The sequence below is a fragment of the Sinocyclocheilus anshuiensis genome, unplaced genomic scaffold, assembly GCF_001515605.1.
Source record: "Sinocyclocheilus anshuiensis isolate Anshui unplaced genomic scaffold, SAMN03320099.WGS_v1.1 scaffold13, whole genome shotgun sequence".
Taxonomy (NCBI): domain Eukaryota; kingdom Metazoa; phylum Chordata; class Actinopteri; order Cypriniformes; family Cyprinidae; genus Sinocyclocheilus; species Sinocyclocheilus anshuiensis.
Genome location: NW_015538026.1, coordinates 656,398 through 669,876, shown reverse-complemented (window position 1 = coordinate 669,876; position 13,479 = coordinate 656,398). Strand labels below are relative to the sequence as shown.

General features: G+C 40.1%; 1 protein-coding gene across 1 annotated transcript in view; it reads right to left on the bottom strand.

The window, feature by feature from the left end:
* LOC107678953 (zinc finger protein 335-like) overlaps positions 1–13,479 on the bottom strand; it is a 27,478-nt gene that overhangs the window by 1,680 nt on the left and 12,319 nt on the right. Inside the window, 23 exon segments of the mRNA XM_016474354.1 lie at positions 516–602; positions 791–891; positions 1,025–1,164; positions 1,342–1,484; positions 1,615–1,821; positions 1,913–2,054; positions 2,148–2,431; positions 3,403–3,476; positions 3,611–3,710; positions 3,806–4,023; positions 4,111–4,271; positions 4,364–4,440; positions 4,629–4,766; positions 4,902–4,920; positions 5,084–5,196; positions 5,367–5,544; positions 6,144–6,402; positions 6,543–6,687; positions 6,690–6,854; positions 9,886–10,826; positions 11,876–11,953; positions 12,077–12,347; positions 12,436–12,634. Of these exon segments, the coding sequence (XP_016329840.1) occupies positions 516–602; positions 791–891; positions 1,025–1,164; positions 1,342–1,484; positions 1,615–1,821; positions 1,913–2,054; positions 2,148–2,431; positions 3,403–3,476; positions 3,611–3,710; positions 3,806–4,023; positions 4,111–4,271; positions 4,364–4,440; positions 4,629–4,766; positions 4,902–4,920; positions 5,084–5,196; positions 5,367–5,544; positions 6,144–6,402; positions 6,543–6,687; positions 6,690–6,854; positions 9,886–10,826; positions 11,876–11,953; positions 12,077–12,347; positions 12,436–12,627 (4,233 nt within the window). The 5' untranslated portion in view covers positions 12,628–12,634.

Below are 13,479 nucleotides of genomic sequence, written 5' to 3'. Positions count from 1 at the left end.
TAAAGAGCATCTGTATATGCTAGAAACAACGAAAACAGTTGGCTGCATTTTTCCTTAACATATAGACTTTTTCCTGACTATGTAGGCTTGTGTAGATTTTATTTAGTTGTTTGTTTCTAATATGTAACAGTAATATTGTGAAATATTATTACAATTTAAAATAACTGTTTTGTATTTTAATATATATATATATATTAAAATGTAATTTATTTCTGTGATGGCAAAGCTGGATTGTCAGCAGTCATTAATCCAGTCTTCAGTGTCACATGATCCTTCAGAAATCATTCTAATATGCTGATTTGGTGCTCAAGAAACATTTCCTATTATTATCAATGTTGAAAATATTTTTCTAACATTATAAAATATCTTTAATGTCACTTTTGATCAATTTAATGTATTTACTTTATACTTTTACTTTTTACTTAAAAAATAAAAAAAAAACTCCAAAATTTGACTGTAGTGTGTATATAATTTTTGCTGGTTTTCTGAATAAAGCCTCAGAAAATGAGTTGTACCTCAGTGACCTGATTGTCTCCAGTCATTAAGTGCTGTACCGTCTGTCCATCTACTGTTGTGATCTGCTGAATATATGTTGCTTCCTCCTGAGAAATGTAGAATTTTGTCAAAAACAAGCAAAATGTGAAAACCTGAATCTAGCTGAGGCCTGATATAAAACCTTCTGCATTACACATGCATTAAAAGTTAATACCCTGCTCTAGGATTGGCCAAAAAGAGTCAATCACACAGAGAATGAGAATGAGACTGTGTGCATTGTGCAAGTGTGCAATACCTCGTCAGAAAGAGTCTGATCCTGAGCCACAATGATGTGTTCCTGACCCAAAGCCTGCTGCAACCTCTCCGGACTTATGACTGCCTGACCGGCCTGCAGATCTGAACAACACAGGAAAAAGAAATATTATAACGTAAAAATGACAAGACATGTCAAACAATCAGAATAGGGCTGTGTGAATCTATTATTTCTATATAAACAAAATACAGTCTAACTATCAGAGTCAGTACTTACTCTGCAGTGTGGCTAAAGCTTCTTCATCGCTATTGACGATGATGGTCTGCTGAGAGGGGACAGAGCGGGGTTTACGGGGTGAGGGTTCCTGTGTGTGAAGCCTCTCCATGTGGAACTTCAGATGGCCATTACGGTTAAACCTTAAAGAGAAACTCAGAGCACTGAGAGGCTGTGGAGGTCTGCGTGTACGTGTGTTACTTACATCAAGTAGTGGAAGTGTTGTATAGCCAGTAATGTTAACAGTACAAATTCTACAAATTCTCTAATAAATCAATTCCATTATCATTTTAATGATAATTTCTCAATTGTTCCCTTACCTTTGGCCACAGACCTGACAGGCGTAAGGCTTTTCGTTGGTGTGTGTCATCATGTGGCGTCTCAGGTCTTTCTTGTTTTTAGAAGCAAAACTGCAGCTGTTGCATTTATGAGGCCTCAAATATGCGTGCATGGCCATGTGAGACTAGAATTATAAAAATAGATATATTATAAAAAGTATTTAACACAACAAAAAAGGTTTTGTAGAAAAAAATCATTTTCTACAATACTGATTTAAAACTGATTTACTGATTTAAACCACATGACCAACACACCTTGACTTCTGGCCAAGAAGGTGCTGTAAAGTCACAGTCAGGGCATTTGAATGTTTTGGGGTCTATGTGCGCCCTCTTGTGGTTCTCCATGTCCGAGCGGCCGTGGAAAGCCTCCATGCAGATGCGGCAGGAGAAGCGTTTGGTGTTGAGCTGTTGAGAAGGGGGTGATGGACACAGGGAAGGGGAACCTGGAGCTTCACTGCTCAGCTGCAGGAGGAGAATTTTGTCAATTAATCTTTCCATTGAGAAGGAGCACAATTAGTTATTCCACCTGTGAAGTAACAAAGCCGAGTCTCACCTCTACCTGCTGCAGGACTCCATCTGTCAAGCCTGAGCTCAAATAAAACTTATCTTTATTCTCTTTGAGCGGTGTAGAGATGGACAAGGGCTCGGTGCTCACTTCCATGACCGGAGGCTCTGCTGAGGGTTCCTCTAAACTGCTGCCAAGCAGTAACATCACACATGCATCATCTTAAAGGATTTATATGACATTAAAAGGCATTACAGTGGCTCTTTTTGACATTTGGTAGTACCTGTGTGTCGTTTCTTCAGAGGCCTGCTCCACCACACTGAAATCTGCTCCCTCATATGTACCAATACCAATCTGTGTCACCTCCTGCGACACACCCGTTGTCTCCTCTTGCTCCACGGTCCCTGTAGCTGTCTCAAATGCCTCCTGCACCAGAGTGTCCCCATTCTCTGACACATGGAATGTGACGATCTTTTGAGGCTGCAAGGATGAGCCCTCACTCCCAGAGCCAGCTCCGGTCCAAGAACCCATCTCCAGGGTCTTACCATCTGGTTTCAACACTGCCACCTGAGAAGAGGGATCAGTTTATCACAGAAAATAAAAATCTGTATAGATATATAATATAGTCACATAATTTCAGTTTAACATTGTGATGAGTTTTAGGGATATAGATGAACAAATATAACAAGCTATAATAATAAAAAGGCTGATAGCATTATTATGGCTTACTAATAATTACTAAGTATTTATTGCATTGTACATGATCTACAGTATGCCAGCTTTTGGCAAAAATAATCTTGTAATACAACCAATTAATTATTGTGTGTAAAGCACGTCTGATGTTTTGTACACATGAAGTCTGTGTACACATACATTAAAAGAAAAACAAGAAAAGCTGTTTTTGTAAAGAAAACCTTTCAATCTGTTTTTAAATAATTTATACTTTGTAATACTCCATCACAAAACGTTTTTATTGTTTTCTATTGCTTATTGTTATAGTACAAATATAACAACCTCATATAAGAATATTTTCTACTTTTCTTTACTTTGCTTTTCTTGTAATGTAGGCCCGTTATACATTCAACTAACAGAACCAATCCAGATATGTTTAATGGAAAGTACTTAATATATATTTTTGTTTTTTTATTATAAATGTAACACTAAAATAACTTTTTTGGCCTTTTGTAGGGTTGCACCTGAAATCTGTACACTTTAATGGAAAGTACTTAATATATATTTTTGTTATTTTATTATAAATGTAACACTAAAATAGCTTTTTTGGCCTTTTGTAGGGTTGCATCTGAAATCTGTACACTTTAATGCACAAGTCAAATGCAAAACAGTGATACATACCAGTATTGGCTTATAGTTTTGTTGTTGTTGCTGTTAAAATTAGTATCCAAATTGACACTTTTTTTTAAAGATATGACCTTAATTCACTTACTGGTACCTTTTTATCCAATAAATGTCATACACATTATGTATTTATAACATTATTTTATAATCCAGGAGATGATGTGAGTGTGTCAGTACAGTACCTGCAGTTCTCTGGCGTTACTCATGTTTAGCAGCAGATCGAGAGCATTCTGGGCTGAGAGGTCTGTAGTCTGGGCTGTGAGAGAGGGTAAAGATTAAATTTAACACTGTACGCTTAATATTAATAAGGTGAATTATATTCATAATCACACCAACCATATATTTTAAGTGGGTTCCAAACACTGATCCACTGATCACTTTTCTACTGACCTTGCTCGTAAATGATGGTAGTGTTCCCCAGTGCATCTTGAGATACAGATGTGTTCCCTAAGGACTCCATGGTTTGGAAAGTAATGGGGTCCACTGCTACCTTTAGGTGTAAAAACAAATATTATATATATATGGATGCTGGGATTTTCTTCCATTCAGATACAAGGGCATCAAAAGGCATATCCATGTACTTACAATTGTCCCTTGAAATCCCTGGGTTTCATGCTGCAATCTCAGCTCCTCAATCTGCTGCATACTGAAAACAGGTGTCTGGCGCTGGCGAATTGGCTCCTCTGGGTGGGATTGGCTCCACTCATCGAAGGCCTCGGGATGGCGACACTGCACATGCAGCCGCAGGTTCTTCCTGTGTCTGGTCGTGAAGTGGCACATGTCGCATGAGAAGGGCTTTTCACCTGATCAGAGGGTGAAGATGGACAGGTATCATCAGAAAACCTTCTTACTGCCAAAAATAAAAACTTTCTAATGATTACGTAACTCACCAGTGTGTTTAATGGCAATGTGGGACACTAGGAAATCCTCTTTACTTGTGGAGTATTTGCACTCTTCGCATTTGAACGGTTTGTCGTTGGTGTGGGACAGCTGGTGATTAAGCAGGTGCTTTTTGTCATTGCAGGTGTATTCACAGAACTCACACTTAAACCTGACGCAGGAGAAGAGAACAATAGCTACCTTTACTTTATGTTTACCAGTGGAGGAACAGACAGTTACACTGAGTCCTGACATCTCACTTACATGCTGTTGCCACAGTTCTGTATGTGTGTGAGAAGATGCATTTTGAAAGTGTAGCGCTTCTTGAAGGATTTCCCACACTGCAAAGCAAACCCATTTATACTAGTGTGAACATAGCAAATATACAGGGCTGCATTTCACAAAAACATTGTAAGCCAATATAGATCATAGCGACTTTTTTTTATCTGTGTTAACGACAATGTGCTAAGGCTTATTTACTGATTCATCAAAACTAGTTTAATTAACAAAATGTAAACAAGAACTTTACCTTGTCACACATGTGAGGTTTCTCTGTGCTGTGTGTCTTCATGTGCTGCGTCAGGCGTTTCTGCATGGGATACACGCGACAGCAGATGGGGCATGGAAACTCGGACACTTTGGGAACCTGTGAAGGTTTGACGCAAGACTGCTGTTGCATGAAAAGCTAGCCTCATCAAACAACTCAAAGCTAACTTTATCTGATATATCATGTCAATAAGGACAATTTCCTTTAAACATGAATGTTTGTTTGTTCACATATGGTTCACATCTTTGACCTCACCATATCTGTCTTCCGACTCCTAAAGGAGAAGAAACAAGAACATTAATTAATACTTTAATCAGGTTATGTCATGTGTGAATTTTAAATTAATTCAATATTTTTTATATAAATGACCTCAAGGGTTTGACAAAATAAAATTCATGACGATTGATTAATGAAAAGGAGGCATGCTGAATTCTTACTTGCTTTTGTTGTGGACAGCTGAGTGGCGGATCACGTCTTTCTTATAAACACTGGAGTAATCACACACCTCACATTTGTATGGTTTTGTACCTTCATGATTGAACATGTGCTCCTATAGGACACATACATCAATGTTATAGTTATATACATTAGACATTAGCACATATTATACAAACATTTAAATTAAATAAAAAAAATTACCTAATAATTTAACTAATAAAAGTGAATAAAATAAATGTTTATGGATTTATAGATTGTCAAATGAAAGAATGTAGTTCTTACCTTCAGTGAGGACCACCGTTTGCAGCGGTAGCTGCACTGCAGGCACTTAAAGTGTTCAGGGTCATTTCCCTCATGAGAATCCACATGGAATCTGAGATCCTCTTGTGACAGAAAGCGAGAACCACAGATCCAGCAGTTATGAGGCCTTAGCAGAGGCTTGAGGGATCTGTAGTACTTGCTAAAAAAAAGTTAAATGAGGTTTTGACAGTCTAGAATGTTTAAAATGGATAAGGTTTTCTAAGATATGATTTTGTGTCAAACGGACAAGACATTAATCAAATGTTTTTGTGGATGATCAAAGAATAGTACAGGTATTACTTACCTGCGATTCATGTACTTTTTGTACTTCTTTTGAAGGAATCGCTTAGACGGCCGGCCTCGTTTTTTAGGCAAAAACTCCAGGTCATCAGGGCCTGTGTTTGATGAGGGATCTTTGTTTTCTGAATCTGACTGGCTGACGGCTGGTTCCACTGCTGACCCATTGGATAGTGAGGAAGATCCATTCTCCAATCAGGGTCATTTCCCTCATGAGAATCCACATGGAATCTGAGATCCTCTTGTGACAGAAAGCGAGAACCACAGATCCAGCAGTTATGAGGCCTTAGCAGAGGCTTGAGGGATCTGTAGTACTTGCTAAAAAAAAGTTAAATGAGGTTTTGACAGTCTAGAATGTTTAAAATGGATAAGGTTTTCTAAGATATGATTTTGTGTCAAACGGACAAGACATTAATCAAATGTTTTTGTGGATGATCAAAGAATAGTACAGGTATTACTTACCTGCGATTCATGTACTTTTTGTACTTCTTTTGAAGGAATCGCTTAGACGGCCGGCCTCGTTTTTTAGGCAAAAACTCCAGGTCATCAGGGCCTGTGTTTGATGAGGGATCTTTGTTTTCTGAATCTGACTGGCTGACGGCTGGTTCCACTGCTGACCCATTGGATAGTGAGGAAGATCCATTCTCCAATCCAGAGGAACTTGCTTCTTCAGGAGCTTGAGGGTCCCCTGCATTGTTTGTTTGAGACGCCGCTGGTGACTCTGTTTCATACACAGATGAAAATAAGTGTTATCTCAGATCTATGAAAGTTGTGAAGTAGATTTATGACTTGAATGTTAATTTCTTTAAAATGTAATGTTTAAATATTTTATTCAACTTCTTAGACCTGAAAAGCTAAGACCTGAGTCAGGAAGGAATTTGCGGGGTGGCCCAACTATCCTGCGGGGCCGTTTCCGTGAGGAAGATGATGAAGAGCAGGAAGGAGGAGGAGTGCAGTGACTGGAAGCCAATCTGGACATAAATAGAGTACGCAAACTGCTCTCCACTGACCTTGATCATCAAGAGCGCCTGCATCAATGATGTCATCTTCTTCCTCTTCAGGAGGCTCCTCCTTCTTGACCTCAGCGACCGCTCGCGCTCTGCTTTCAGATTTTCGAGGACGTCCCCGTCCACGTTTCTTTTGGCCCGGACCACCTACATGAGATAGCACATTCTGAACAAGAGAACCTTAAGAGAACTGCATACATAAGTTAAGACCTGATTGATACTTAAGACGGTGTTCTGTCGATTTTTGCTATCCTGTCAGATTTTGCTACCTCCCATTAAAACCGTGGGTAGTACAATTCGACAACGAAAAATGCTACCTGTAAAATTAACGCGACAGCAGATGGGGCATGGAAACTCGGACACTTTGGGAACCTGGGAAGGATTGATGCAAGACTACTGTTGCATGAAAACCTTTCCTTATCAAACCACTCAAAGCTAACTTAAACTGATACATCATGTCACATCTTGAATCTTACCATATCTGTCTTTCGACTCCTAAAAGAGAAGAAACCAGAACATTCATTAAAAACATTAATCAGGTTATGTCATATGTGAATTTTAAATTTCAATATTTTACCATTTCAAGTGGACAGACAAAAATCTTTTCAAAACACAAAAATCATATAGACGACCTCAAGGGTTTGACAAAATAAAATTCATGACAAGTGATTGATGAAAAGGAGACATGCTCAGTTCTTACTTGCTTTTGTTGTGAACAGCTGAGTGCCGGATCACGTCTTTCTTATAAACACTGGAGTAATCACACGTCTCACATTTGTATGGTTTTGTACCTTCATGATTGAACATGTGCTCCTATAGGACACATACATCAATGTTATAGTTATATACATTAGACATTAGCACATATTATACAAACATTTAAATTAAATAAAAAAAATTACCTAATAATTTAACTAATAAAAGTGAATAAAATAAATGTTTATGGATTTATAGATTGTCAAATGAAAGAATGTAGTTCTTACCTTCAGTGAGGACCACCGTTTGCAGCGGTAGCTGCACTGCAGGCACTTAAAGCGTTCAGGGTCATTTCCCTCATGAGAATCCACATGGAATCTGAGATCCTCTTGTGACAGAAAGCGAGAGCCACAGATCCAGCAATTATGAGGTCTTAGCAGAGGCTTAAGGGATCTGTAGTACTTGCTTTAAAAAAAAAAAATGAAACTAAGATATTTTCTAAGATATAATTTTGTGTCAAACGGTCAAGTGAAATTAATCGAATGTTGTGGATGATCAAAGAGTAGTACAGGTACTACTTACTTGCGATTCATGTACTTTTTGTACTTCTTTTGAAGGAATCGTTTAGAAGGTCTGCCTCTTTTTTTGGGCAAAAACTCCAGGTCGTCAGGGCCTGTGTTTGATGAGGGATCTTTGTTTTCTGAATCTGACTGGCTGACGGCTGGTTCCACTGCTGACCCGTTGGATAGTGAGGAAGATCCATTCTCCAATCCAGAGGAACTTGCTTCTTCAGGAGCTTGAGGGTCCCCTGCATTGTTTGTTTGAGACGCCGCTGGTGACTCTGTTTCATACACAGATGAAAATAAGTGTTATCTCAGATCTATGAAAGTTGTGAAGTAGATTTATGACTTGAATGTTAATTTCTTTAAAATGAATATTTTATATATTTTATTCAACTTCTTAGACCTGAAAAGCTAAGACCTGAGTCAGGAAGGAATTTGCGAACTATCCTGACTATCCTGCGGGGCCGTTTCCGTGAGGAAGATGATGAAGAGCAGGAAGGAGGAGGAGTGCTGTGACTGGAAGCCAATCTGGACCTGGCCTCGGACCTGAAAGCAAAAATCAAAAAAAAAAAAAAAAAAAAAAACAGGAAATGAAATATAGAGTATGCAAACTGCTCTCCACTGACCTTGATCATCACTGCATCATGCATCAATGATGTCATCTTCTTCCTCTTCAGGAGGCTCCTCCTTCTTGACCTCAGCGACGCTCTGCTTTCTGCTTTCAGATTTTCGAGGACGTCCCCGTCCACGTTTCTTTTGGCCCGGACCACCTACATGAGATAGCACATTCTGAACAAGAGAACCTTAAGAGAACTGCATACATAAGTTAAGACCTGATTGATACTTAAGACGGTGTTCTGTCGATTTTTGCTATCCTGTCAGATTTTGCTACCTCCCATTAAAACCGTGGGTAGTACAATTCGACAACGAAAAATGCTACCTGTAAAATTATGGTTTATTAACGTCTACACCTACCACAACCCTAAACCTACCGTTACAGTAATGCAAATACAGTAATTATGTGTTATATTCTCGGTTGTAGCTAGAAGAGATACAGCTACAGGAAACCAACATTAAATAATTTTTTCTACCTATTAGATTGTGTTTTATTAAAGTCTACACCTACCCCAACCCTAAACCTACCCTTACAGTAATGCAGATACACTAAATATTGTTGTTCAGCATGAGAAAAAGGACGTAATATTGATGAGCGCATACGCAGTAAACCCTGGTAGGACAATCTGACGGGTAGGATAAAATGTCAGGACACCGGCCCTATTTTTTGCATTAAGTTATTGTAATTGTGTTTGTTAATTCAGGCCAGAGGAGAACTGGTCCTACAAGGGAGTCTGGTTTCTCCCAAAGCTTTTTTTCCTCCATTTCTGTCACTTGATGGATTTTGGGGTGCTTGCCACCGTTGCCTCTGGTTTGCTTAGCTAGGGTTTAACAGACTTCTAATATTCAGTAATAATATCGATTTGACTGCACTGACATTAACGTATGAGAACAGAAGATGAACTGAACTTGAGCTGGATGATGTCTTCTGTAGAGCTGATTGTAGCTGAATTAAACTTATAACTGATGAACTTTACACAATTATTGAACTGAACTGAACTGAACCAACACTGAACTGACATGAGCTGAATTACGACACTATTGTCTTTTTAGAGCTGCTTTACATCAGAATTTGAATGTGTCTCATGAAGCTTGCATTATCTCTACTGCTCAATTTCCAATCAAGTTCTGCTGCTTTTAAATGTGCTATATAAATAAATTTTTACATGACTTGACTAAAAAGCCTTTGTGGCCATCATGTGCCCTTAAAGTTTCAAATAAATTTCTTAAGCATAAAGTATGACCCCATTTTGCACAGGGCCATTAATGGGGCAGATATTAAAAACAAAGAGTTGAATTTACATTTGAAAAGACAAAATTAGCACCTCCTAATTTACCTGGTGGTTTAAAGTGTTTGTCTCTCATGTGGTTGATGAGCGTATCCTTGGAGACACTTTTATATGGGCACATCTTACACTTAAATTGCTGTACGATCACCACCTCCATCATTTCCTCTAGCTCAGCCATGTCTGGGGTTGTGTGCCCAGACTCAACCACCACCCCAGACTCCTCCACTTCAGGCTCTGGATGGGTGGAATATGTCCCACTGCTACTTATGTATGGGCCGGACAAGTTATCATTGCAGTCCATTTGATTAGTGAGCTGGGATCCCACTGTGTCAGCCAGTGAGTGCCGAACGGCACCCTCGTCGGCATATAGCATGCCCTGTGGCAAATAGGAGTGCTGGGGCTCATCTACCGCACTTCCTTCCTGCTCTGATGCGGAGACGTGCTCCCTGTCATCCACGCTGCTGTCGATATAACGTGAATGCTGCGGCCGCTCCGCACCCTCAGCACTGTACTCCAAGTAGTCATCACTGCACTCTACGATGTACCGGGAGGAGCGAAACGAGCGCCTCTGAGGGCTACCGTTCGTACCGCTACACTCTGCTGCATAACGCCCTAGAGGTTCTTCTGAGTCTGCCACATTGTAGTTGGTGACCCCTGAATGACGTGGGGTCTGGTCTGGTTCAGCTCCCGAGCACTCGATGTACCGAGCCTCTCTGGTCTGGTCTGGGTCTTCTCCTCCACTCCACTCTATGTACTGGGAATGCTGCGGCTGGTCTGGGCGACTGCAGCTGCTGCTGCCATCGTCGTGCTCACGGTATCCGGAGTGTCCAGGCTGGTCGGGTTCCACACTGCCCTGCGGGTTATCTGACAGGTCTGCCTGGTCCAGACAAGTGGAGGTGGGTCCATCAGCAAGTGCTTCAATGGCAATGCGGCTTGACAGTGCAGAGGAAGACATCTGAGCCACCATAGGAGCTCCTATACACAGTGAACAAAGGAAATGGCTATTTGAATATCCAAGAACTACCCCTCTTTCATCATTATTTACTCACCCTCATGTTGTTCTAAATCTGTATGCATTTTCATCTGTGCAACACAAAAGAAGATATTTTGAAGAACGTTTTTGAAGCATTTTTGTCCATTCAATGGAAGTCAATGGGAACTGAAACTGTTCAGTTACCAACATTCCTCAAAATCTGTTTTTTTTTTTTTCATACAGGTTTAGAACGGAAGTAAGGGGAGTAATTTCATTTTTACATGGACTATCCCTTTAAGTCAATTTGAAAAACGTCTTTCCTGCAATGAGTATGGTAATACTACTAGCACATTTGGGTCAAACAATATACTAATTAACAACTTTGAAAATCTAGATTAGTCACACAGATTATGACAAGAACAAGATCAAAAGGGATTTTTAATACAATACAATATAAATAGACATCGCCATATGAAGGGCTTTGCCATAATCTGTTTAAGGGATCTGCCATAATCTATTAATGCTCATGCTGTTCAAAACTCATATGATTTGTGTTTTTCTGTGGAACAGGGTTTGGTCATTTAGCAATAATTAAAAAAAAAAAAATCCAGAAGTTTGGAGCTGAAGTAATATAATAAATATATTATGATTTTTAGTTAGTTTATCTTATTTCAAAGCTTGTTTTGTTTCCCAACAACCATGTAGTGCAGGTGAAAAACAGTATGTGAAAAGAGTAGTATGTCCGAATTCACAGTATTCATAAAACAGCAAGTGAAAAGTACCTGGATGCCCTACTACTTCCGGCGAGATTCTGAAGTGTGCATCTGATGGACAGTTTACTCTGCCATGAGGCCACGGGAGAGGATTTGTGAATGTCAGCAAGTGATGCAACTGACGTTGTAGGTCAGATGTTTGGTTTACAATAATGCTACACACATTCATACTATATGGAACATACTGTTTTAATCACTTATTTAAGAGAAGCACCTACTCATAGAGCATGCGATTTTGCATACAGTCCTTAACCTTAAACTCTAGGGATCTTTCTTACCGTCATCAGGACCTTGGAGTATCAGATACTGTGTGGTCTCTGCACTGCCATCCTCTGCGCTCGTAACCGCAATACATCCTGTAAAATGGGCATAGAAACACAGTATTTATATTGAATACTACATACACATAAAGATGACAGTGTCTACCATATTAAATACCTTAGTTGTGATAAAAAAGAAGAGGCAAGAGGTTTCTCTACCATTCATGATGTCAGGTCCAATGGTGGATTCAATGATCTTGTCAATAGCTGAGCCGAGATCTGAGGATGTGGAAGCAGTGGAATCAGAAACCATCATTCCTCCTTCAGAAACAGCACTGGAGTGGACCAGGACCTGGACAGACTCTGACACCAGGACCGACTGTGTCACCGTGGAGACGCTGGACACACTGGTTGACTGGGCGACAGAAGAGGAGTCTGGGAGATGAACTCTTCGCACATCTGTACTGGAGCTTGTCTCTGGGATAAAAACCTAAAGTGCAACCCAAAAAATTAACCTTGATATGAATTACATACACCCTAACATGCGGAGATATAAATGTGTGGGTTGTTTGTCTTACCACAAGTCCCTCAGAGCTCTGTCCTACGTGGCAGTCTGATTCTGGGGCCGGGGCAGGAGGAGCCGCCGCATCACTGCTATCGGCAGACATGGCTTCTGAAGACTCCATGCCTATGCCGCTCTCCGACGGCTCCTCCATCCCAGAATGCCCCACATCGCTGCTGCTCTCCACCTCCATCTCCTCAGAGTCCATCTCTGCTCTGTGGGAAAGTGTCTGACTCTCAGTAATACAGCACTAAATTGGACATTGTATCTTGAATGATACATGCAAGGGCATGGCCGATGAGTGGACAAGCGTGTAACGTGTAATGAAGTATAATCATTTTATTGAAAAATGTTTTTAAAATATATGTGGATTTTGATGTATTAACGTGATTTTGTGGAAGTTCAGTATTTGAATATTTATATTAAAGGGGTCATGCGATTTCAATTTTTCCTTTCTCTTTGGAGTGTTACAAGCTCTTGGTGCATAAAGAAGCTCTGTAAAGTTGCAAAGACTAAAGTCTCAAATCCAAAGAGATATTCTTTATAAAAGTTAAGAGTCAGCCACGCCTACCTAAAACGGCTCGTTCTAACACGCCCCCACATACCTACGTCACGATGTGGGAAGATTTGCATAACGCCACCCAAATGTTCACGCAAAGAAAGAAGGCGTAACTTTTATTCTCGCTGTAGTTTTGTTGTTTCTGCCGCCATGTCGTAAAGACGCTGTGTGCTTCGTTGTAAAAGCGAAACTACTTTGTTTGGTCTTCCAAAAGAGGACGATATCTGCTTCGTCATATAACCCTCGACGATAACCCTCCTGCCGTTCCTCACTTTATCCCCCGGCCTCTGCTCACTGTAGGCCACGGTGTGTGACGCTGTTTCGTTGTGAAAGCGAAACTACTTTGTTTGGCCTTCCAAAAATGGACACGACTAGAAATCAGTGGTTAAGTTGTATTTACAACACTGTTCCAGAAAACCTCAACCCAAATATTCGGATGTGTGCAGCACATTTTATGGAGAACCGTTTCCTGATCCTGGTAGAGTAGACTACAATGCCGGC